At 49.3% G+C, this 25,362-nt stretch overlaps 1 protein-coding gene across 1 annotated transcript in view; it reads left to right on the plus strand.

The window, feature by feature from the left end:
- LOC144593844 (dynein axonemal heavy chain 8-like) overlaps window positions 1–25,362 on the plus strand; it is a 624,642-nt gene that overhangs the window by 88,477 nt on the left and 510,803 nt on the right. Inside the window, exons 10-12 of the mRNA XM_078399962.1 lie at window positions 2,191–2,298; window positions 2,387–2,488; window positions 14,428–14,574. Coding sequence (XP_078256088.1) covers window positions 2,191–2,298; window positions 2,387–2,488; window positions 14,428–14,574 — 357 coding nt within the window. The remainder of the gene's footprint in view (window positions 1–2,190; window positions 2,299–2,386; window positions 2,489–14,427; window positions 14,575–25,362) is intronic.

A 25,362-nucleotide genomic window follows, 5' to 3' on the forward strand; every position in this document is an offset into this window, starting at 1 on the left:
TCCTGCTCCTGCCTCGCTTTTCCAGCTTTATGCTCCCGTCTCTTCTGTCTGGAGAAGTATCTTAACCTGAAACCTCATTTGTGCATTCCCTCCAAAGATTCTGTCTAATCTGCTGAGTTCTCTGGCACTTTAATTTTTGGTCAAGATTCCTGGATTTCCAGTTTCTTGCGTCCACATGGAAATGCATAATTGTTCTTGCTATTATTAGTTCAGATACCACATAATTTGATCCATCAATCTTTCTCACCATCTATTTTAGTGCGATTCCTAATTTATAGATACCATTGGGAGCCCTGTAAAATGTTTTGCTGCCACAGACCATGTCATAGAGTCAGACAGCGTGGAAACAGGCCCTTCAGCCCAATTTGCCCATGCTGACCAACATGCCCCATCCACACTAGTTCCACCTACCTGTGTTTGGCCCACATGCTTCGAAACCTATCCTCTCCTTGAGCCTGTCCAAATGTTTTTAAAATGTTGTGACAGTACCTGCCTCAACTATCTCCTCTAGCAGCTCGTTCTATATACCTACCACGTTTTGTGTAAAAAAAGTTGTTCCTCAAGTTCCTATTTAATTTTTCCCCCCTTCACCTTAAACCTATGTCCTCTGCTTCTTGATTCCCCTACTCTGGGTAAAAGATTCTGTGCATTTCCCCTATTTATTCCTCTTATGATCTTGTCCACTTCTAAAATATCACTCTCATCCTCCTGCGCTCCAAGGAATAAAGTCCTGGATTGCTTAACCTTTCCCTATAGCCCACGTACTCGAGTCCTGGCAACATCCACGTAAATCTTCTCTGCACCCTTTGCAGTTTAGCAACATCTTTCCTATAACAGACAGATTATGTCTACCTCATTATAGTGCCTTGTGGAAATTTTGCTAATATTCTCCTTGATATTGGTTATTGCTAAACTTGTATTTCTCAGTGTTTTCCCACCACTCCCAGAATGCTTTTAATAGAACACGATCTCCTTGGAGGGGGGGGGGGGTGGAGGGGGGTGGAGGGGGGTGGGGGGGGGTGGAGGGGGGTGGGGGGGTGGAGGGGTGGGGGGGAGTGGGGGAGTGGGGGGGGTGGGGTGGGGGGGGGAGTGGAGGGGGGTAGAGGGGGGGGAGTGGGGGTGGGGGTGGGGGAGAGGGATGGGGAGTCGGGGGGTGAGTGGAGTGGGGGTGGGGGGAGGGGAGTGTGGGTGGGGAATGGGGGGGAGTAGGGGAGGGGGAAGTGGGGATGGGGTGGGGGGAGGGGAGGGGGAAGTGGGGATAGGGTGGGGGAGGGGAGGGGGAAGTGGGGATAGGGTAGGGGGGATGGAGTGGGTGAGTGGGGGGAAGAGAGGGGATTGAGTGGGGGGGGGGTGATGTTGATGTTTGATGTTTTTGATCCTTTTGATGTTGTTCAGAGAACATGACGTCTAAATATGAATAGTCTTATGTCGCTATGTAAATTTAAAAATGTCATTGAAGAGAAAGCAACGAAAACAGATACCGGTTAATCTGAAATACAAATGGTTCGAAATACTAGAAAATTGAGAGAGAAAAGCAGTTTCAATTCTGATCAATGGTCATCAATCTGAGACATTAATTGAGAATCAAATAAATCTGAAGGTGCTTGAAATGTGGAATCAACCCAGAAAATACTGGAAATACCTATAAGTTCATGGAATCAATGGAAGAGGAAAAGAGCTAATGTTTCAGGTTAAAGATTCTTTGTTGGAATTGGGGAGGAAACAAAACAATAACTCTTCCTTTGTCCACACATACTCCCTGACCTGCTGAGTATTTATGTTTAAAATATTACGAGCAACCTCAAGAGGTATCCTTCTGTGACCTGAGTTTATTCCCACATGGAAGAGCTTCCATTCAGTGAACAAAGTAATCAGGTTTCTGAACGGTCTTTCCATAAGATAGGGTGCTATTGATTCACCTCTACTCAATTGAGGACATTGGACTTTGTTTAAGGTGCTACAATGCTGAGAACTACATTCTGCACTCTGTATCTTCCCATTTGCTCTTATCTATGGTACCTGAGTTGGAATGGTATATCTGATCTGTTTGGATAGCATGCTAACAAAAAGGTTTTCACTGTACATTGTTGCATGTGAAATAATAAATCTAAACCTGAACCTCAGGTAATATAATTTTTGGTCTGTGGTATTTTTAACATTTTACCTCTCACTATTATGCTCAATTTCTAGGTGACTATGACAAAAGGTGTTCCAAATTTGATAAATGCAATTCAAATGATCCACAATGTGTCAAGGTACTATAACACCTCACAACAGATGACTTCCCTCTTTATAAAGGTAGGCATTATACCCTGATTGTGTTTAATCTCTGAATCATTCTGCACTTTATTAATTTTAATATTGTATTTTGCTTTGTTAACTTTAGGTCACAAACCAAATGGTTACAGCCTGCAAAGAGTATATAACTGATGGTGGTGCTGTTCATGTATGGGACCAGGATTCTCATCTCATTTTTAAAAGAATGGAGGTAAATCTTTCTATATTATTTGCTTTACTTTGAGATTTTATTGCTTAGAAATTAGATTGAATAGTGGTGGTTTCTTTGCTTTGCATGATGCACTCCTGAATTTTGACTACACACTTCTTGTTGCAATATATGCTTACTTAATGGATAGATTTAACTGTAATTCAGTTCAGGAAGGTTCTCTAAATTGATTTTGGTATGAAGAAGTTATCATATAAGAAAAAAATTAACTGATTGTGCTTATACACTGAATGATTTTATTAAAACAAGGTGGATGCAAAATGTTGTTTCTTCTGGTGTTAGAACTTAGAACTCAAGGCTATTTCTTAGGATAGGGTTTTACCCATTTAAAAACATATTTAAAAGAATATCTATTACTAAAGTTTTGTGAATCTTTCGGATTCTAAAATCCCAAGAAATGTGGAGGCTTAGTCTTTGGGTTTATTTAAGGCAGATGCAGACAACTTTTTGACATGAGGGAGTAGGGGTAGCAATGCAGAGTTAAAGATTGTGGGGATCAGGCTGATGTGTGGAATTGAGGTCATGGCATATTTCTTATATGTGGCAGACCTTGGTTATGAACTTCAAACATCAATGGCCCAACATGCTTGGCTCTTTCTGGGTTTCTATGGAGGAAGTATAAACCAATGTTGTGCATCTAGGTCATTGAGATATTATTCAATGATGACTAACTGCATGTTATTCTTGCAGGAAATAAGAAAATAAGTAACCACGAGCACTACAAACCTCCATGTATTCCAGGGTGCCTTTAGACATCATGTACCTTGCTTTATGGTTGGTGAATGTCAATGCACCTTATTTCACAAAATAAAGAGATTTTACTCTTTTGTGCATTTGGCAATGAATCATATGTGTAATTGCCCAATATTCTGATAGTAATCATGATTCATTCATTCTTCAGCATTTATTCACTGGAGCACAACCCCACCACAAGGGTACAACATGCTTCCAGTGACATTCATGTTCCAAATGGAATCTGATGAAGCAGCCCAAAAGCCTTCTCTGCCTGCCTGTCTTTGAGATGCCCTACGATATTTCTGAGAGATTATATTAATTGTGGCAGTCTTATATATGCTGCCCATTCTCACTGTTATAGACCCATAGACAGTCACAGAATCATAAAGTATTGGAAACAAGGTGATCAATGTGCCAACTGGTCACATTTGCCCACACCTGGCTCATATCATTCTAAACCTTTCCTATCCATGTACCTGTTCAAATGTGTTTTAAATGTTACCTAGACCAAGTGGTTGGGCCCAAACCCAAGTGTCTAACAGTGACTGATATATCTCAACCAGGGCTTCTGAAATTTATTCTCTTGTCACCTGATAAACCTCTTGCCTCTTGGATAAACCTGATCAGGTCTGAAAAATGGATCTACCTTTATACATTTTAGGAATCCACCACCTCCTTGACTGCAATACGGACTGTCCCCAAGACAGCACCATTAACTCCCCAAAGTTCCCTTGTCTTTCACAAGTCATAGATGCCTGGATGCAGTGAAATTGTTTTGCATGCAATCCAGTAAAATCAGACTATTGTGCTTTTGTATTGTAGAATTTTATTGGATTGTATGTCAAATAAGGAATTGCCTCACACTGTAACATGTAATAATAAAGTACCATTAAACATTTCAATATTCATGTTCTCCATGGTAAAAACAGGAAAGATATTCATTGAGGATCATGTAAATCTCCAGTAGCTCCACATATAGATGATCACTATAGTTTCCGAGGGGGCCTGTTCTCTATCTCGTTATCCTGTTTTTATTTTAAACCAACCTGTGCAGCACTAGCAAACAGGCAGTGTCAGAATGTCGGTCCCCTTCCAATTAATGTGCAACCCGTCCCTTTTGTACAGGTCACCCCTGCCTCAAAAGAGATTCCAGTGATCTAGAAATCTAAATCCATGTCCCCTGCCCCATCTTCTCAGCCACACATTCAGATCACCTATCTCCCTGTTCCCACCCTCACTAGAACGAGGTACTGGAAGATACCCAGAGATAACCACCCTAGAAGTCCTGCTTTTCAGCCTCGTACCTAGTTCTCTATTCTCACGTTGCAGAACCTCCTTCCTCTTCTTACCCATGTCATTTGTGCCTACATGCACATTACTTCCGGCTGCTCACCTTCCCTCACAAGGACATTCATGTCTTGGACCCTGGCACCAGGGAGGCAACACACCATCCTCGAATCGCGCCTGTCACCACAGAATCTCCTGTCCGCACCTTGGATAATGGAGTCACCCACCACTATGGCTCTGCCTGACATTGATCTCGCCGGTTGAGTCTCAGCACTAGGATTCGAGTCACAGACCTGACCGCCACTCGGACTTGAAGTGTTGTCTGCTGCGACAGCTCCCAGGAGGTTGTACCTTTTTTCAAGAGGTACTTCCACCAAGGTCTCCTGCACACGCTTCATCCCCTTTAATTTCCGTCTCTACACGTTGCACCTCCTGCACTATTGGAGTGACAAACTGACTTTAGGTCCTGTCCAGGAAGCTTTTGTCGTCCTGGATGGACCGCAGGTCATCCAGCTGCTGCTCCAGTTTCCTAACACGGTCCTTGAGGAGTTGCATCTGGACACAGTTCCCACAGGTGTAGTGGTCAGTGACACCAGCAGTGCCCCTGACTTCCCACATCCTGCAACAAATTCACTGCAATAAGATTTCCTGCCATCACAAGTTTAAATATTTAAATTAAATTACAAACAAAACAGATTTAAGTGTAGCCTCCTAGCCTCAGCCTCCTTGCCAAAGATTATTGAGCCAAAGACTTGCACTTTACCTCACCAAGGCACTTCCCCTCAACAATCCTACTCCCTGAGACCTGAACTTAATTTTATCTAATCAAGTCAACTATCAACTCAACAAATTAGGATGCCTCAGCCAATCCACTCACTCGCTGGTCTGGCTGCTGCTCCTCTGCGACCTTCAAGATAATTTCTTGAAAAAGGCACCACATAACCCTCAATACTATTCTGATATTAGGGAAGATTTGATTTTTTTTGTCAGAGTCCAAGTCAACTTGGAATATATCTAATTTGGCCTTGGGGACTAATCCATTTTTAATTTATCCTTAATTCATGGCATATTAATATCTCCTCCTTTGCAATGGGAATTTGTTCTGAAATTCCACCATACCCCTCCCTGACTTCTTTCACTGCAATTTCACAGTCATAGAATCATACTGCACAAGAATAGAGCCCTCGGCCCCCCATGTTCATGCCAACAATCAAGTAACCGTTTAAACTAATCCCATTTTTCAGCACTTGTCCACCTTATCTACCTGTTCTGCCATCTTTAGCGATTTTTGGAAATGTACACTAAGGTTTAATCAATTTCTCTGTATTCCCAAAGGCCCATTGATTGTATATCTTAGCCTTATGTACCTTGGTACACATGACAATAAACTAAATAAACTAGCAGTCCTTTCAAAATACTTCACCTTACATTAATAAGGGTTTATTTCAATCTGGTCTTTTAGTCATGTAATCAACTCAACTCCTGCAGCCTTAACCCCATATCCTCGTTATCAACAAAACTACCAATTTTTATGTCAATTTCTATACTTAATGTAGATTAAAAATATTTATTTTAGACCACCTATGATCTCTGGCTTCTCACACAGGTTACTCCTTTGCTCCCTAATGGGCCCTACAGATTACTCTCCTGTTCTTAATCTACTCCTAAAATGCTTTATTTGTTAATCTTGTCCGTAAACCATTCATTGCTCCTCTTCGCGAGGGTAAAAAGGAAGTATATGTAAGGTATAAGCACTTGGTCCCAAGTGAATCCTTTGAAGTTTATAAGGGATACATGAAAAAACCTAAGAAAGAAGTTAGGGTGAAAAGGTGATGTGAAATGATCTTGGCTAGTAGGATTAAGGTAAATCCCAAATGTTTAATATATATTATAAGCAAGAGCATAGCTAGGGAAGATATTGACACACATTCCCAGAGACTGAATGGCAAAAGAGGCGTTCCAATGGAGATTTTTGCTTTTTCATGAGCCTTAATTGACATACCAGAAGACTGGAGAAAATGTCAACGTGGAAGACTGCAGATGCTGGAATAAAACAAAATTCTGGAGGAATTGTGCGGTTTGAGCCACATCTGTGGGGGTGAAGGAATTGTCGATTTTCTTGGTCCTGCATCAGAATTGAAAGGGTAGCGGAAGGATAAGCAGTGTAAAGAGAAGAGGGAAAGTGAAACAGTGGCCAGTTGATAATAGGTGAACCAAGGATGGGTGAAGGTTGAAGGGGGAGAGTCAGATGGAGTGGGGTGGAGTTTGGAGACAGAGGCAGATAGATGATAGGTGGAAACAGACCAAAAAAGAGCAGATGGTTGTCAGATATTACCGCAGTGGCATGTAGACAGAAACAACATGTTTTAGTCATGCAGTTTCCAGTGTGGGTCTTTATTTTACAATTGTACACTGTGCATGCTCACACATATTCACGAGACTGATAAGATAATGAATATAGACAAAAGACAATAGGTGCAGGAGGAGGCCATTCGGCCCTTCGAGCCAGCACCGCCATTCAATATGATCATGGCTGATCATTCTCAATCAGTACCCCGATCCTGCCTTCTCCCCATACCCCCTGACTCCACTATCCTTAAGAGCTCTATCTAGCTCCCTCTTGAATGCATTCAGAGAATTGGCCTCCACTGCCTTCTGAGGCAGAGAATTCCACAGATTCACAACTCTCTGACTGAAAACGTTTTTCCTCATCTCAGTTCTAAATGGCCTACCCCTTATTCTTAAACTGTAGTCCCTTGTTCTGGACTCCCCAACATTGGGAACATGTTTCCTGCCTCTAACGTGTCCAACCCCTTAATAATCTTATACGTTTCGATAAGATCCCTGAATATATCATATGACTCAAATTGCACCACAAACTGGTAATCAGTTCTTAAAGGTACAGTTACCATTATGTACACTCCACTGCTCTCCCCTTAGAAAATAAAATAACTTGTAAATGAGCCAAACTGGAACAATTTTCTTTACTTTTACAAATTTAATCTGACGACTGGTTTACACACATTTCCTAAGTGGTTTAGGAAGAGTGTTGGGTTCTGATTCTGAATGTGAGTCAATTTCCGGATCATTTGCCTTTGTCTCCATTTTCTTTTGAGAATCTGATTTTACATCTGAACTTGGAATAATACCAGCATCTGACAGATCTGCTTATTTGTCTATGCTTTGCCTTGTCTATGTTCATCCTTTGCTGGGATCATATGGTTTGTGTGCACACTTCTAACACATTCTCCAATTTCTACCAAGTACCACCTGGTGCCATACACTTCAACTACTGTTCCCAACTCCCATTTGTTAACTTTGTAAGGGGGGCTGAGAACTCAAACTTGATGTGTAGGAAAGAACTGCAGATGCTGGTTTAAATCGAAGGTAGACACAAAATGCTGGAGTAACTCAGTGGGTCAGGCAGCATCTCTGGAGATCCCCTCTCTTGCCATTCATTCTCGGTGTGCCAATATCTTTAACAGGGGGGCTATGTGAGGATGCTGTTCATTGACTTTAGTTCAGCATTCAACACAATAGTCCCCAGCAGACTGGTTGAGAAGCTGCTGGAGCTGGGGCTTAGCACCCCTCTGTGTGCCTGGGTCCTGGACTTTCTCACTGCCAGGCCCCAAGTGGTCAGGATGGGGGAACACACATCTAGCTCCCTCACCCTGAACATAGGATCCCCCCAGGGCTGCGTCCTTAGCCCCCTACTGTACTCCCTATACACACATGACTGTAGGGCCAGGTTCAGCTCAAACTCCATCATCAAGTTTGCTGATGACACTGTGGTGGTGGGCCGGATCTCCAACAACGATGAGAAGGCCTACCGGGAGGAGGTGGCTGATCTGGCACTCTGGTGTCAGGACAATAGCCTCCTCTTGAATGTCACTAAAACAAAGGAGTTGATTGTGGACTTCAGAAGGGCTAAACATCCAAGGACGTACACGCCACTGGAGATAAATGGGTCTATTGTGGATAGGGTGAGCAGTTTCAAATACTTGGGAGTCCGCATCGCAGAGGATCTGACGTGGGCAACGCACATTGCCGCACTGGTGGGTAAGGCTAAGCAGCGCCTTTACCACCTTAGACAACTGAGGAAATTCAGAGTGTCACTGAGGATCCTTCATTGCTTCTACTCTGGGGCTGTAGAGAGCATCCTGTCCGGCAACATTACAGTCTGGTTTGGGAACAGCTCTGCCCAGGACAGGATGGCCCTGCAGAGAGTAGTGCGTTCGGCAGAACGCACCATGGGAACTACACTCGTCCCCCTGCAGGACCTATACATCAGGAGGTGCAGATCCAGAGCAAGCAAGATCATGAGGGACCCCTGCCACCCCAGTAACGGACTGTTCCAGATGCTACGGTCAGGCAAACGCCTCCGCTGTCACGCTGTGAAAACGGAGAGGATGAGACGGAGCTTCTTCCCACAGGCCATCAGGACTGTCAACTTTGATAACCCCAGAGACTAAATTTTTGTCGACACTTTTTGTGCTATGTTTAGTAACTTATTAACTTTATTTATATGCTGTAACTGTAATTATTTTTGTGCACAACCCGCAGGCATTGCCACTTTCATTTCACTGCACATCGAGTATGTGTATGTGACAAATAAATTTGACTTGACTTGACTTGACTTCATTCCTTAGCTACGCTCTTGCTTATAATATACATTAAACATTTGGGATTTACCTTAATCCTGCTTACCAAGACCATTTACAGGAATACAGAGCTTTATTTGTCATTCGGTACCGAGGTACCGAACGAAATTACATTAGCAGTCACACAAAAAAAAAGAACACAAGACACATGACCCCAACACAAACATCCACCACAGTGACTCCAAACACCCCCTCACTGTGATGGAGGCAACAAAACTTCCACTCTCTTCCCCACGCCCACGGACAGACAGCTCGTCCCCGACCCACCCGGGCGATGGAAGTCCCCGTGGCCGAGCCGCACCGGGCGATGTTAGGTCCCGCGGCCGAGCCGGGCGATTGAAGGCCCCGCGGCCGAGCCGCACCGGGTGCTGAAACGTCCCGTGACCGAGCCGGGCGATGGAAGGCCCCGCGGCCGTACCATGCGCTGTTAAGTCCCGCGGCCGAGCCGCACCAGCGATGTAAAGTCCTGCGGCCGAGCCGCGCTGGGCGATGGAAGGCCCCGCGGCCGAGCCGCACCAGCGATGTAAAGTCCCGCGGCCTAGCCGCACCGGGCGATGTTAGGTCCCGCGGCCGAGCCGCACCAGCGGTGTAAAGTCCCGCGGCCGAGCCGCACCGGGCGATGGAAGGCCCCTCGGCCGAGCCGCACCTGGCGTTGAACCGTCCCGCGGCCGCGCCGGGCGATGTTAGGTCCCGCGGCCGAGCCGCACCAGCGATGTAAAGTCCCGCGGCCTAGCCGCACCGGGCGATGTTAGGTCCCACAGCCGAGCCGCACCAGCGGTGTAAAGTCCAGTGGCCGAGCCGCACCGGGCGATGGAAGGCCCCGCGGGCGATGGAAGGCCCGCGGCCGAGCCGCGCCCCGCACCGTGAGGAAGAGACCTAAAAAGGAAAGGTTTCCCCCACCACCCCCCACCCCACCCCCCCACACATACACAGCCAAAAAACAAAAACAAAAACCATCCCAACACCGACACACAACAACAAAAAAAGGAAAAAAGACGAACAGACTGCCAGCGAGCCGCAGCCGTTAGGCGCCGCCACACGTGACCGTTACGCATGTCCCCTTCAGACTGAAGAAGAGTCTTGACCTGAAACGTCACTCATTCCTCTCTCCAGCGATGCTGCCTGACACACTGAGTTACTCCAGCATTTTGTGTCGCACCCAAACTTGATCATGTGTATTGAACCTATGTTCTTTTTGACTTCCACCATAATGATGTTTCTGATCATATTGTTTGCGTTCAACCGTGGTTGACAGGTTAGATAGAACCAAACTCAGTCTAGTTTGAGCCGTCTTACCATGAAAAGTTCAGCTAGTATATACCCTGTATATACGTGAACCAATATTTCAGTAAGAAATTAGCTAGCCACCGTGACATACTGAATTTTGAATTCCCTTCAAGAACTTCATTCTTTTGAGCTTCTTTGACAATCCTGTTGAGCCTTTTATTTTGCTTTGTGCTGTGATGGTATTCTGCATGCTGATGCAATATGGCCTTTCTTTTGACAGTTGTAGCACTTGAACTGGCAATTATTTGCTTTGTGTTGGCCATGGCATCGATAGCAGGTATCTGCGCTTTTCCCAGAACTTTGCTACGAAGGCCTTTTCCCTGCCTTGTCATGTTTGTGTTTTGGAACAGGCCTTTTAACTGTTGACTGTGCCAGCTAGTGTTGGTCAAAACTCTTGTGCACTTTGAGATGGCATCTCCATGGCCAAGGCAGTTTTGCATGCCAAATCAAAGGGAAGGGCTGGTGTGTTCAGTACTTTTGATTGGATTTGCTCATCCAGCAATCTATATACAAATCCATCATGCAAAACTCAATCCAGAAATGTCCCAAAATGGCAGTGTAAAGACAACTTCTTCAATGTCATAATCTACTCACCTACAGACTCGCCAGACTTCTGGTTTCTTGTGTGAAATTTGTAACCCTCTGCAATCTCTATGGGTTTAGGGATGAAATGAGCATCATGTTTTGAAACAACAGTCTCAAATGAAACATTCTTTGCTTTCTCTGGGGCTAGGACATTGGTGAGAGTTGGATAAACCTCAGGACCAATTTCAGTTAATAGAATTGTCTTTTTGTATACCCTGGTGGCCTTGTTTTGTGCTCTTGCCTGCACGATCAGCTTCAATAATGTTATTTGTACTAAAAAACATTTCTATTTGCTCACAATAGGAGGTAAAGGTTTCACGGTTCTTGTCGAAAGTGCACAGTCAGCCGATGTATCTGTTGGACACCATCTTGCCACGCAGACAGCACAAAGATAGCCTAACATTGTCTCGTCGATTCTTGTAGCTGCTGTTTTGCACTACAATTGCACACATAGAAAGATCTGAAGTCTATTGTACCAGGTCACAATCACCTGCGACACAGCCCTATATTTGCCATTTAAAATGTTTGTGGCGGGACTCAGTACGGTCCAGCTCAGATTTAGACTAGACGCCTTGTAATATGGTTATGAAGGTTTTATTTGCACAGCCAACGAACAGCACGCACCCAAAGCACTCTCTCTCCTCCCACACTCCTCGTGATCTTGTCATCTTATCACCAAAACCCACCCCTGGTAATCTCCGTGCCGAGGGTTCGATCAGGGAGTGGCCAAACACTCCATATGTTAAACATATGTTAAACATTACAGCGTAATGCAAAACAGTCCTGAACTGAATTCAAAGGTTGAGTTCACAAACTCGATTCCACCTTTGTTGCCACGTGTAAGGCTTCCTGCTGCGTCGCTTGGCAGAAGGCTTTCTGTCAGGCGCCGCGGTCTATATGCATCCCGGATGGTCGCGAAGAAGCCCAGCTGGGGCCTCGCAGGTCAGAGGAACCTCACGGGTCGGAACCCGGGTTCAAATGGAGTGGCCAATGGAGTCCGCGGGCCCACGGCCGACAGGGCCCTCTGCATACGGAGCCCGCATCCGAGGCCTGGGTTGGCACCATGGAGGCCTCAGGAGAGGACCCGGCAGTGTTAGTGGAGAGGTCGGTGTGGCGGTCGGTGGACGAGGACAGAGGTGAAGTAAGGAAGTCGCTGCCGAGGGAAGGAACAGAGGACCCGGCGTGGAAGGACCGCCGTAAGGGAGAGTGAAGAGCAAAGGTGTCCCGTGTGGGAACTGCCGTGAGAGGTGGTGGGGGTGGGGCCGCGAAGAACAATGGACAATGGGGACCTGGTGTGGAGGGACTGCCATGAGGGAGGGGGGCAAGGGGGAAGAACAAAGAGGGAACTGGTGCGGGAGAAGGGTGGGGAGGGATTTTGTAAGCGCCCTTCATGGGCGACTACTGCCTACCTTGGCAAGGTATGCAAGCAAGGAATTTAAGGACGTGTCACATGTGAGAATAAAGCATTCATTCATTCAAAATATTACGCTATGCCAGCACAGAAGGGAACTCCTGGTGAGCACTGCGCAGACGTGCTGATCAGGCACAGCGGCTGGTGTGGAGCCGACCAGGATCAGGATCAGGATCAGGACCAGGACCAGCCGCCAGCAGGAGAGACGCACTACGCAGAATCCCGGAGAGCGCCACGGCCCGTAGACCGTGGACTCTCCCGGAAGGTTCAGCTTTCCCACTGGTGATGGGGGACTCGGCTGTTAGGCCCAACTCGTCTGACGTGGTGGTGGACCCAGGTCACAGAGAAGAACCTGCTCGGTAGGCCCAGCTCACCCGTCGCAGACTGGGGGCTCGCCCACCGTGCATCGAGGACCCACGATAATCTACTTGGAAGGCCGCTAAGCAGACTGGCTGCAGGAGAGAGTGTGGTGTCTCGACTGGGAAATGGGCCACTGGAGGCCCTGCAGCTGCCTGGGGCTCAGAAGGACAGGGTGCCGCTCCAAGAGACCGAGCACATGGACTGGAAGTGGCCTACACTGGTGGAGGACAGAAACAGCTATGCTTGGCCAGGCCAACCCTGCAACGCCACTGGGCCAACAGAGCTTCATGGACAGATCAGTATCCCTGCGCTTACAACAACTGGGACTTGACAATGACGCCAATCTCTCTGTGTACTGTCGCAATGTACTGTGTACTGTCGCAGTGTACCACTGCTATACACTTGTATTGTATCTGAGATGCTTATCTAATAGGCATCTAAGTGCTTATGTGTAATGATACTTATACTGAACTGACTTTCGCTGTACCTCAGTACACGTGACAAATAAATACCACACCATACCATACATACCATAGTGGCATGTGGATGGAAACAAACATAAGTTTCAGTCAAAGCAATTGCCAGTGTGGGTTTTCTTTATAGACAATAGACAATAGACAATAGGTGCAGGAGTAGGCCATTCAGCCCTTCGAGCCAGCACCGCCATTCAATGCGATCATGGCTGATCACTCTCAATCAGTACCCCGTTCCTGCCTTCTCCCCATACCCCCTCACTCCGCTATCCTTAAGAGCTCTATCCAGCTCTCTCTTGAAAGCATCCAACGAACTGGCCTCCACTGCCCTCTGAGGCAGAGAATTCCACACCTTCACCACTCTCTGACTGAAAAAGTTCTTCCTCATCTCCGTTCTAAATGGCCTACCCCTTATTCTCAAACTGTGGCCCCTTGTTCTGGACTCCCCCAACATTGGGAACATGTTATCTGCCTCTAATGTGTCCAATCCCCTAATTATCTTATATGTTTCAATAAGATCCCCCCTCATCCTTCTAAATTCCAGTGTATACAAGCCCAATCGCTCCAGCCTTTCAACATACGACAGTCCCGCCATTCCGGGAATTAACCTAGTGAACCTACGCTGCACGCCCTCCATAGCAAGAACATCCTTCCTCAAATTTGGAGACCAAAACTGCACACAGTACTCCAGGTGCGGTCTCACCAGGGCCCTTTAATTTACAAAAGTACACTGGGCATACTTGCATACGTATTCACGAGACTGATAAGACCCAAATCGCACCACAACTGGTAATCAGTTCTTAAAGGTACAGTTACCATTATATACACTGCAATGGTTTCTTCTTTTATCTCTCCTTCTGATTCATCACCAATCTTCACATTTTTGTTCCCTTTCTGATTTAACCCCCTCCAGCCCCCCTTCCTCACCCCTTCCCCTCTCCTTTTTATGTTGGTTATCTTCTTTCCTTGTTGCTGTTTGATTAATGCTTTCCTTTACAAGATGAAGAAAAACTACAATGTAGCTAATTTCATTTAAATTTTATAATTCTTTTAATTTCACCAGATGGTAGTAATCTATGGTAAAGTGTTGCTTTCAATGTAACCGTTTCTTCTTTGTTTCAGGAATGTAAAGCATTATTAGAAGAATATCGTATGTTTTTCCAGAAAACCAAACAAAAGACCATTGAAACTGAACGTGACAGTTCTTTTGATGTGTCAGAAATGTATATTTTTGGTAAACTGGAGGTCTTTTGCAAAAGACTAGGAAAGGCGAGTTGGAATTTAGGAAAAGCAATTATGATATAAATTTGAGTCTATTTGTTTACTTTGGTACTAAATATTGTAAATATTTTAAATATTTGACACTAATATTTTAAGTAAAGCTATTTCATACCAGAGCCATATAATAGTGGTCCTAATCCGTTATTAAACTTAATGTTATATAATTTATATTAACGTGTGGATCAATAAAAGTTCATTTCTGATGTAAAACTCTTAAACAATAACATTTAAAATATAATAGAACTGATATTGTTATCCAAATCCAATGAGAATTAGCCAAGTGTTGTCAATATGTTTCCTCCTGTATGATGTTACATTCTTCCAAATTATACTTTTGCTACCATGGTTTCTCCTATTTAATTATCCTGTCAATATGTTCTTTGTGTTTTGACTGCCTCAAAAGTCTTCTAGTTAGATGTCATCAGCAAATATGGATATGATATATTTGATGCCTTGTATCCAAATCATTGATATATTTTGTCAAAGCTGTGGCCTCATTGACTGTCCTTTCAATTTGGTATCTCAGCGAAATATAGTTTTACCAAAAGATTCCTAAAGGACAGAAATGAGGAGAATTTGTTTCGTGAGAAGGTGATGAATCTGTGGAATTCATTGCTACAGACGCTGTGGACGCAAAGGCATTGGGTACTTTTAAAGGAGAGATTGATATATTCTTGATTAATATGGTCGTCAATGGTTACAGGGAGTAGGTAGGAGAATGTGATTGAGAGGGAAAAGTGGATCTGTCATGATTGAATGGCGGAGTATACGTTATGTGTTGACTGGCCTAATTTTGTTCCTATGTCTTATGGTCTAAAAGCAGCCTGTCAATCCAAAAGCAATCGGTTTATTCATGCTCCATTTTCTGTTCATTAATGTATCCTCAACCCATGATAGTATATTACTGAAAGTATAGAATGCTCTCTTTGTAGAACATGGAACAGTACAGCACAGGACCAGGTCCTTCGGCCCACAATGTCCGTGCTTAACATGATGTCGAGTTAAACTAATCTCCTTTGCCTGAATGTGATCCACATCCCCCCATTCCCTATATAACAATGTACCCGTTGAAGAGCCTCTTAAACATCATTATATTATGTGCTACCACTACCAGCCCTCATTGATGAGGGCAGCACAGTGGGTATTGTCTATATGGACTTTGGCAAGGCCTTTCGACAAGGCACTGCATAGTAGGAAGTCCAGAAGGTTATATCACATGGAGCTAGCCAACTGTATTCAAAATTGCTTAGAGGAAGGAGTTGTGGAGGATTGTTTTTCTAATTAGAGGCCTGTGACAAGTGGAGTGCCACAGAGATTTGTGCTGGCTCTGCTCCTGTTTGTAGATACATTAATGATTTGGGTGACAATGTAGTTAACGTTGTTAGTAAATTTGCACATGACCCCAAAACAGGTGGCATAATAGACAGTGAGGAAGTTTGCAACAAGATCTGGATCATTTGTGAAGGTAAGCCAAAGAATCGCAAATGGAATTTAACTCTGACAAGTGTGAGGTGCTGTGCTTTGCTATGACAAACCAAGGAAGGGCTTAGACAGTAAGTGGCAGACTCCTGGAGAGTGTTGCAGAGCAGAGAAATCTGAGGGTACTGGTGTATGGTTCCCTAAAAGTGCTAAGATTGCTGGACATGTGGCGAAGAAGGTGCTTGGCATGCTAGTCTTCACTGGGATGGTATTGTGTACAAAAGTTGGCACATCACGATACAGCTATACAAGTTGGTGTTGTGACATCCAGCTACAGGAAGGATATCATTAAGTTGTAAAGAATGCAAAAGACATTCGCCAGAATGTTTCCTGGGCTGTGGGCTTGAGGTACAAGGAGAGGTCAGATAGACTGGGACTATTTGAGCATAGGAGGCTGAGGAGGACCTTTTTGAGGTGTACAACATCATGAGGGACATGTGTAAGATTCACAGTTTTTCCCCCATGGTAAAGGATTCTAAAACTAGAGTGCATGGGCTAGGGGTGTACGTACATGAGGATGCTATTCATTGACTATAGCTCTGCCTTCAACACGGTCATCCCCACCAAGCTCAGGTGTGGTGCTGCGGAGCTCTGTTTCAATCACTCGAACGAGTGAGTTCTAAACATTTTTTGGAATTCGGAGGAGGTACAGCGGTACTCTTAACATCTTTGGGTATCGCTGCGACGCTACAGAAATCTTTTTTAAAAGTTTCTGTGTGTTTTGGGGCTGCAAGCAGTGTTATCAACTGACTGCTCAGCTCCCACTACTGAGGCTGGCAACCTGCCAGGAAACTGTGGCGCACAAAAAGGGGGAGAAAAACCTGTCTGGACTGATACACCTGCGTCCAGAACAACCCCCCCCCCCCCCTACTGCCTCGTCGCTACTGACCGGACGGGTCTGGTTTTCGTGCGGTGTGGGAGTTTTCTACACCCTCGACCTTCTTCTGCGGCCTTGAGACCTGGAGCTGAAGGAGCCTCCTCTCTATCAGAGATAGGCTTCCAACAATAATAGACTGCAGGTGAATCCCTTTAGTTGCTGCAGGAGCAGCGAAGACCAGCGGGGATTGCTTGCGAAAGTCTGCAGCTCACCAGGGAACGCAGGAGAGCCGAGATACCCGGGCCAAGAGGCCGTGACGCAGCAGTTTTTAGTGGGAGCCGCCATTATTGACGTTCGAGGCAACACCACTCGCCTCCCTCCCTTGAACTGTTCTACTCTTGTTTTTGTGTTTGGACTTGGCCCCGTGCCTTTTGGATTGTCTTTGTCTTTGTATATCAGTGTTTTGTTTCACTGTAGTGCCTGATATCATGCAGGGTCAGCGTTCTGGGGGATCGGGGCCTTCGGGGAGTTATGCTAAGGCGGCTGCTTCAGCTGCTTCGGCTGCTCCTCTGGGGGCCTGGTTCCCCATGAGGAACCTACCCTTTGAACATGGGGTCAGGTGCTACATGCCCCCCCAAATGAACCTGGAGGACTGCGCGGCTGCTGTGGCAGTGGCAGCCAAGCCTGCAGGCATTGTGTATGTGGGTAAAATGTTTGGGAAGGGCGTGTTCTTTCTGGAGTCCGTTGAGGGGGTGAACGCGACTGTAAGTAAAGGGGTCACAGTGGGTGGACTTTTCTTACAGGTCGAGCCCCTGGGGTCCACCGCGCAGCGGGTGGTCCTATCCAACGTCCCGCCCTGCATCAAGAACGAGGCCCTCCTTCCCCACCTTCATACCCTGGGGAAGATCCTCACCGACATCACCCCAATACCCATGGGATTTCGCAGGAAGGACTTGCAGCACATTCTCTCCCTCCGGCACCAGTTGACAATGCTGCTGGACTGGGAGGAGGTGGTCAACGGGCGCTTCTGTGTCCAGCAGGATGGGCGAGACTTCACCATCTTCTGGACATCGGAGCGCCCGAGGTGCCACGCCTGCAAGGAAGTGGGGCATATTCGGAGGAATTGCCCCAAATCCCGGGCGGAGGCCTCCGCCTCCGGTGCCACTAACCCCCCTCTCCCCCCACTCCCACTCCCCCTGTAGTTGAGTCAGGGAACCCTGGGGATGGGGAGGATCAAAAGAAGGGGGGCAAGGTGGCGAAGAAGATAAAGCACCTGGGGAACAAACCCCCCGGGGATAAGATCTCGCCACCCATCCCGTCACCTCCCGTTAGGGAGTCCGCAAGCCCCATAATCCAGCCAGGGGCGGAGGGGATTGGGCGGGAAGAGGGGGAGCCGCAGACTAGGGTTGCTCAGGTGACCCCAGAGTCTGTGAGCTCCTCCCCTTCGAAAAAAGAAGGAGGAATCTCTCCAGGGAGGAGCAGAAGGGGGACATAGGGGAATCTTCCAGTGGGGAGGGGAGTGCTGTGGTGGAGGATGACTCCTGCCCTCTGGTTCAGGCCCCGGTTCCATGCTCTGAAGGGGTTTCTGGGGAGGGTGGTGATGGGGACCACTCGGGTGTAATGGAGCAGGGAGAGATTACTGTTGGGGAGGGAATCCCGATTCATGCACCCGAGGAAGCCCAGGAGCAACCCACCCAGGACGAGGTGCAGAACATGCCTGTGGAGTTAGGGATAGTAGGCGGGGAGGGGGAAGGGGAAACCAGCCCTGCTATCCCGCAGGACCTGGCTCCAGAGGGACTCCCTGAGTCTGGGGCACCAGAGTCCACTCTGGGCCCAACTGGTGGAGGGATAGACCCCACTGTCAATGGTCTTGACTCCCCAGGTACACCCGAGGAAGGCCCCTCTGCCACTGGCCCCACGGTGGGTACTGAGGTGGAGGTGAGACCAGAGGGTGGGGAAGAGGCAACCGCTGCGCAGGGTGGGGCGGGAGTCTCAAGCACAGAAGGTGTGTCCAAGGATGGGAATGGTGACTCCATCTGCAGTGGGCGGGTGGAAGGGGACTCCTCGGACAATGAGTCAATGGATGTTCTCGCTGCCCCCGATGCCACTCCTCTCATTCCAGTGGAGGAGATCCGCGAGTTCTTCGCGGCCACCGAAGGAGCCCAACATCGGCCCAAACTGGCCTCCCTCCAGTGGCCGAACTTACAAGGGGTCACCAGCTCCCTGAACCTCATCCTCAGAAGGAAGGGGAGGGGAAAGGGAGGGACGGGGGTGAAGGGGAACGACCGGCGTCAGCTCAGGTCTTTCTTGGACGACCTGGAAAAGGACGCCGAGGTCCAGAGCAGCGTCGTTCCATCTGAGGGTAGAGGGATCAGTAGAGCGTCCCTTGTTGCCAAGATCCGGAAGGTGAAACGAACTGCCAATCCATCTAGGGTCCGTAGCGGCAAAGGCGACTCTGCTGTTAGCGACCAGGGGACTGGTGAGGGGATCTAGTGTACTCCTGACATGGCGATCACCATAGCCAGTTATAACATAAATGGCAGCAGGGGGCCTCTCCGCAGGTTTAACCATCTCTCAACCCTGAGGGGTGGGAAATATGTGGTGGACTTCCTGCAGGAAACCCACACCATCCCAGGAGACAAGTCCACCTGGCTCCTGGAGTGGAGTGGTGAGGTCTTCATGAGCCACCTGAGCTCCATTTACAGTGGGGTGGCCATTTTGTTGGCCCCGAATTTCCGGCCAGAAATCCTAAAGGTCCAGGAATTGGTGCCAGGCCGCTTGCTTCACCTGGCCGTGCGCCTGGATGGCGTGCCGTTGCATTTTGTCAACGTGTACGCCCCCAAGCCCGCCGTGTTGCAGACGTGCCTGTTCCGGCAGGTGTCTACCCTGTTGAGCTCCATCGACCCTGGCGACTGCGTGATCCTCGGGGGAGATTTCAACTGTACCCTCGAGGAAGGAGACCGTTCCGGTATCCAGCGCGGCCAGGAGTCGGTGAAGAAGTTGAAGGAGCTCGTGGGCTCCTTTGACTTGGTAGACACCTGGAGGAACCTCCACCCCGACTCCAATGCCTTCTCCAGGAGGTCAGAGGGGGGTGGTTCTCGCATTGACCGCCTGTACATTTCTCGGGCGTACGTCTCCTGCGTCTCGGCGGCCTCCATGCGGCCGATGCCTTGCTCGGACCACCACCTGGTGTGGGCGGAGTTTACCCCGCTGCGCACGAGGGGAGGGTCCGCGTACTGGCACTTTAACAACTAGCTGCTGGAGGATCGCCGCTTCCGGGACTCGTTTGTGAGGTTCTGGACCACTTGGAAGGGGAAGAGGGGAGGATTTCACTCCCTGCGGCTGTGGTGGGACGTGGGCAAGGCCCACATCCGGCGTTTCTGTCAGGAGTACACTAGGGGGTCGACCAAGAGACGCGATTCCAAGGTCAGACAGCTCGGGAGTGAGCTGCTCGATTTGGATTCGCGTCTAAGTCAGACCGGTGGGGACCCGACCCTCTGGAGGGAATACCAGGAGAAGAAGCCCACCGACTCGCACAGCTATCTGGACTACACTTCTTCCCACCCGGTCCCCTGCAAAAAGTCTATTCCCTACTCCCAATTCCTCCGTCTACGCCGCATCTGCGCCCGGGATGAGGTGTTTCAGACTAGGGCTTCCGAGATGTCCTCGTTTTTCAGAAAACGGGGCTTCCCCTCCTCCATTATAGATGAGGCTTTCACTAGGGTCTCTTCTACATCCCGCAGCTCCGCTCTTGCTCCCCATCCCCCCACTCGCAACAAGGACAGGATCCCCCTCGTTCTCACCTTCCACCCCACCAGCCAGCGGATCCAACATATCATCCACCAACATTTCCGTCACCTACAACAGGACCCCACCACTGGCCATATCTTCCCATCCCCTCCCCTCTCTGCGTTCCGCAGAGACCGTTCCCTCCGCAACTCCCTGGTCCACTCGTCCCTTCCTACCCAAACCACCCTAACCCCGGGCACTTTCCCTTGCAACCGCACGAGATGCAACACCTGTCCCTTTACCTCCCCCCTCAACTCCATCAAAGGACCCAAACAGTCTTTCCAGGTGAGACAAAGGTTCACCTGCACCTCCTCCAACCTCATCTATTGCATCCGCTGCTCTAGATGTCAACTTATCTATATCGGCGAAACCGAGCGCAGGCTCGGCGATCGCTTCGCTGAACACCTGCGCTCGGTCCGCATTAACGCAACTGATCTCCCGGTGGCCCAGCACTTTAACTCCCCCTCCCATTCCCAGTCTGACCTCTCTGTCATGGGCCTCCTCCAGTGCCATAGTGAGGCCCGCCGGAAATTGGAGGAGCAGCACCTCATATTTCGCCTGGGCAGTTTGCGGCCCGGTGGTATGAAAGTCGACTTCTCCAACTTCAGATAACTCCTCTGTCCCTCCCTTCCCCTCCTCCTTCCCAGATCTCCCTCTATCTTCCTGTCTCCACCTATATCCTTCCTTTGTCCCACCCCCGACATCAGTCTGAAGAAGGGTCTCGACCCGAAACATCACCCATTCCTTCTCTCCCGAGATGCTGCCTGACCTGCTGAGTTACTCCAGCATTTTGTGAATAAATCGATTTGTACCAGCATCTGCAGTTATTTTCTTATACCAGGAGAAGAAGGACGCGCTGAAGGAGCTGCAATTACAGCAATCCCGAGGCGCGTATGTGAGATCGCGGATCCAAATGCTCCACGATTTGGACCGCGGTTCACCCTTCTTCTACTCGCTGGAGAAGTGGCGGGGAGTCCGTCAGCAGTTAGTGGAGCTGCTCGCTGACGATGACTCCCCCGTCACCGAACCAGAAGACATCAACGCGGCGGTTCGTTCCTTTTATGGGAACTTGTTTTCACCGGATAGCTCCGGCGGGGACGAGTGCAGTGATCTGTGGGAAGGTCTAGCCACGGTCGGCCCGGAGGGTGCCGAGCGTCTGGACGCCCCCCTAACACTAGACGATCAGATTCAAAGGGGCAAATCCCCTGGCCTGGACGGCCTGACAGCAGAGTTCCTCCGCACTTTCTGGGGGACCCTGGGGGAGGACTACACCATGGTCCTGAGGGAGAGCCTGACGACCGGAGGGCTGTAGTGGTCCTTCTGCCCAAGAGGGGTGATCACCGCCTACTAAAGAACTGGCGCCCGGTCTCCCTCCTCTGTACCGATTACAAGGTCTTTGCTAAGGCAATGGCCAACCGTCTGGGCCCAGTGCTGGCCCAAGTGATCCACCCTGACCAGTCTTACACAGTCCCGGGCCGGTCCATCCAGGACAATATCCATCTGGTCCGGGACCTGGTCTACCTGGCTCAGGAGACCGGTGTACCCACTGCCTTTCTCTCCCTTGACCAGGAGAAGGCTTTCGACAGGGTGGATCACGAGTATCTGTTGAGGACTCTGCGGGCGTTTGGGTTCGGACCGCACTTTGTGGCCCGGATCCGACTTCTATACGCCACTGCGGAGTGCCTCGTCAAGGTCAACGGATCCTTGACGGCCCCCATTCCCTTCCGCAGAGGAGTACGTCAGGGCTGCCCCATGTCAGGCCAACTGTACGCCATCTGCGTGGAGCCATTCCTTAGTCTGCTTCGGAGGAGGTTGACGGGCTTGGTTCTACGCGAGCCAGATATGGAGGTGGTCCTCTCGGTCTATGCCGATGACGGCTCCTCATGGTCACTGACCCCGCTGATCTGCAGAGGATGCGCGAGTGCCAACGAGTCTTCTCGGCCGCCTCCTCTGCAAGGATCAATTGGGGGAAATGTTCTGGACTCTTGGTGGGTCCCTGGCAGGTGGACTCCCTCCCTGAGGAGATGCGGTTTTTCACGTGGAGCACCACGCGCCTCCTTTACTTGGGAGTCTACCTGAGTCCTGTCGCGGAGACCTGGCTGGCGAACTGGCAGGAGCTGGAGTTGAAAGTCGTCGCCCGGCTGGGGCGCTGGTCAGGTCTCCTCAGCGTGCTTTCCTACCGGGGCAGGGTGTTGGTCATTAACCAACTCGTGGCTTCCCTGCTCTGGTACAGATTGACCACATTGGTCCCATCAGCCACTTTTGCTGGGATCATCCAGAAGAAGTTGGTGGACTTCTTCTGGGGCAACGAAAAGCACTGGGTCTCTGCACCGGTCCTGAGTCTCCCGATTGAGGAGGGCGGGCAGTCGCTGGTGTGCATCCGCACCCAGTTGGCGGCTCTCCGCCTCAGGACTCTGCAGAGATACCTGTACTCGGAGCGTCCTCCCAGGTGGCACGTGCTGGCGACGCACTTTTTCCAACGGGGCCGCTGCCTTCAAGCAGGTACGCGGATCCCGATGGTGGGAGTCAGCCGTGCTATCCTGCTGGGAATGCCCGGCTTCTACCGGGACTTGCTGAGAGTCTGGAACCTGGTTGCTGTCGACCGGGGCCCCCCTCCGCTGACGGAGGGCGGCGGCCCAGGCGTGAGAGCAGCCGGCCCTTGTCCTGCCCCGCTGAGTGTCGGAGAGGCTCAAACGTGTGGAGTACCTGCGGCTGAGCAAACCCCTGCGCAACCGGAAGTACTCGTCGGACCGAGGCGCCGTAATCCTTCCCGGGAGCCGGTCCCACACAACATGAGCCGCATTTCTTCGACACCCTTCATCTCCCTCCGAGACGCAGGGAGGCGTGTCCTGTACGGGCTCCTCCTCCACACCCTGCACTTCCTCGCCCTGGTCCACCGTCCGGACACTAAGTGGCGGTCGGTGTTGCCTTCCGGTCGCGATGTGACCCCGCGGTGGGGGTCCCTCTACGCAGGAATTCTGCCCCTCTCCATCGGGGACCTGGGGTGGAAGGTATTGCACCGAGGAGTCCCCTGCAACCTGTTCCTCGCGCGGTTCACAGACTCGCCAGCCGCCTACCACTTTTGCGGGTTGGAGGAGTCTGTGTACCACGTGTACATGCAGTGTGTGAGGTTGCAGCCCCTGTTCCAATATCTAAAGGGGTTGCTCCTTGCTTTTTGGCTGCATTTTTCACCCACCATCCTCATCTTTGGACACCCTGTGCGTAGGGAAGAGGGTAGGGCCGAAGATGTCCTTGTTGGGTTGCTCCTGGGCCAGGCCAAGCTGGCCATCCGCGACTCACGGCGCCAGGCGGAAGAGGGCTCTGCCCGAGCCAGCTGCCTGCCCCTTTTCCGGGGTTACGTCCGTGCCAGGGTGGTGTTGGAGAGGGACTACGCGCTGTCCACGGGCACCCTGGAGGATTTCCGGGAACGCTGGGCACCGCGGGGGATTGGATGTATCCTGGATGGGGATTGTAATATAATTGTATAATAGTTTCAATTGGTATATTTGTTTGTATAGTATTCTGGTGGTGGGTTCTGTTTTGGTTTTACTGTATTGTATATATTATTTTAATATTTGAATAAATATTTAAAAAAAAAAAAAAAGCTCATCACCAAACTCCACCAGCTAGGCCTCAGCTCGTCATTATGTGACTGGATCCTGGACTTCCTGCTGGAGCAACCGCAGGCAGTGAGAATGGGCCCGCACCTGTCCTCCAAAATCACCCTGAGTACTGGCACACCACAGGGCTGTGTTCTGAGCCCCATGCTCTACTCCCTCTTCACACACGACTGTGTTCCTGCATTCGACACCAACACCATTGTCAAGTTTGCAGACGACACAATGGTGATCGGGCTGATCACCAACGGTGATGAAACAAAATACAGAGCGGAGGTGCAGAACCTGGTGGACTGGTGCTCTGATAACAACCTGTCACTAAATACCACCAAGACCAAGGAGATGATCATCAACTTTTTTCCAATCTCTTACCTCGACGGAGATGCAATTTTTTTCCGTATCGTATCTCCTTCCCCACTGCGGCCTAACATCGTGGCGTTGCCGGCCTTTCCTGGAGACCGAAGGGCGCTCCAGGCGGTGCTGGCTCGAAGGCCTCCTCCTGCACCTATTTTCTATGTTTCCTTATTTCTAAACTGCGGGAGACTGCAGGACTATAACATCATGGAACTTGCCGAGGATCGCAGCTCCAACTGTGGGGCCTATGGACTTTAGCATCGTGAAGCCCGCAGTCTCTGGTAAGAAGAGGCCGACACGGGCGCTCCATGCCGCGGAGAGAGTTTCAACCACCCCGACGCTGGAGTTTCGATCACCCCGACGGGGGCTTCGATCATTGGGTGCGGGAGCTTTGATCGCCCCGACTGCAAATGGTTTGACTGCCCCGACCGCGGGAGAACATGAGGAAGACGACTGAACTTTATTGCCATCCATCACAGTGAGGAATGTGGAATCCACTGTGATGGATGTTTATGTTAACTTTTATGTGGTTGTGTGTCTTGTTGCTTTTCACTTAGTGTGGCTGCATGGTAACTCAAATTTCACTGTACCTTAATTGGTGCATATGACAATAAACTGACCTTGAAACCTTGAGGGTTCCCTTCAACCTTCAACTCTCCAGCGAAAACAATCCAATTTTGTCCAATCTCTCCTTATAGCTAATGCCCTCTTGTCCAGGTA

The sequence above is a fragment of the Rhinoraja longicauda genome, chromosome 5 (genome assembly GCF_053455715.1).
Source record: "Rhinoraja longicauda isolate Sanriku21f chromosome 5, sRhiLon1.1, whole genome shotgun sequence".
NCBI lineage: Eukaryota > Metazoa > Chordata > Chondrichthyes > Rajiformes > Arhynchobatidae > Rhinoraja > Rhinoraja longicauda.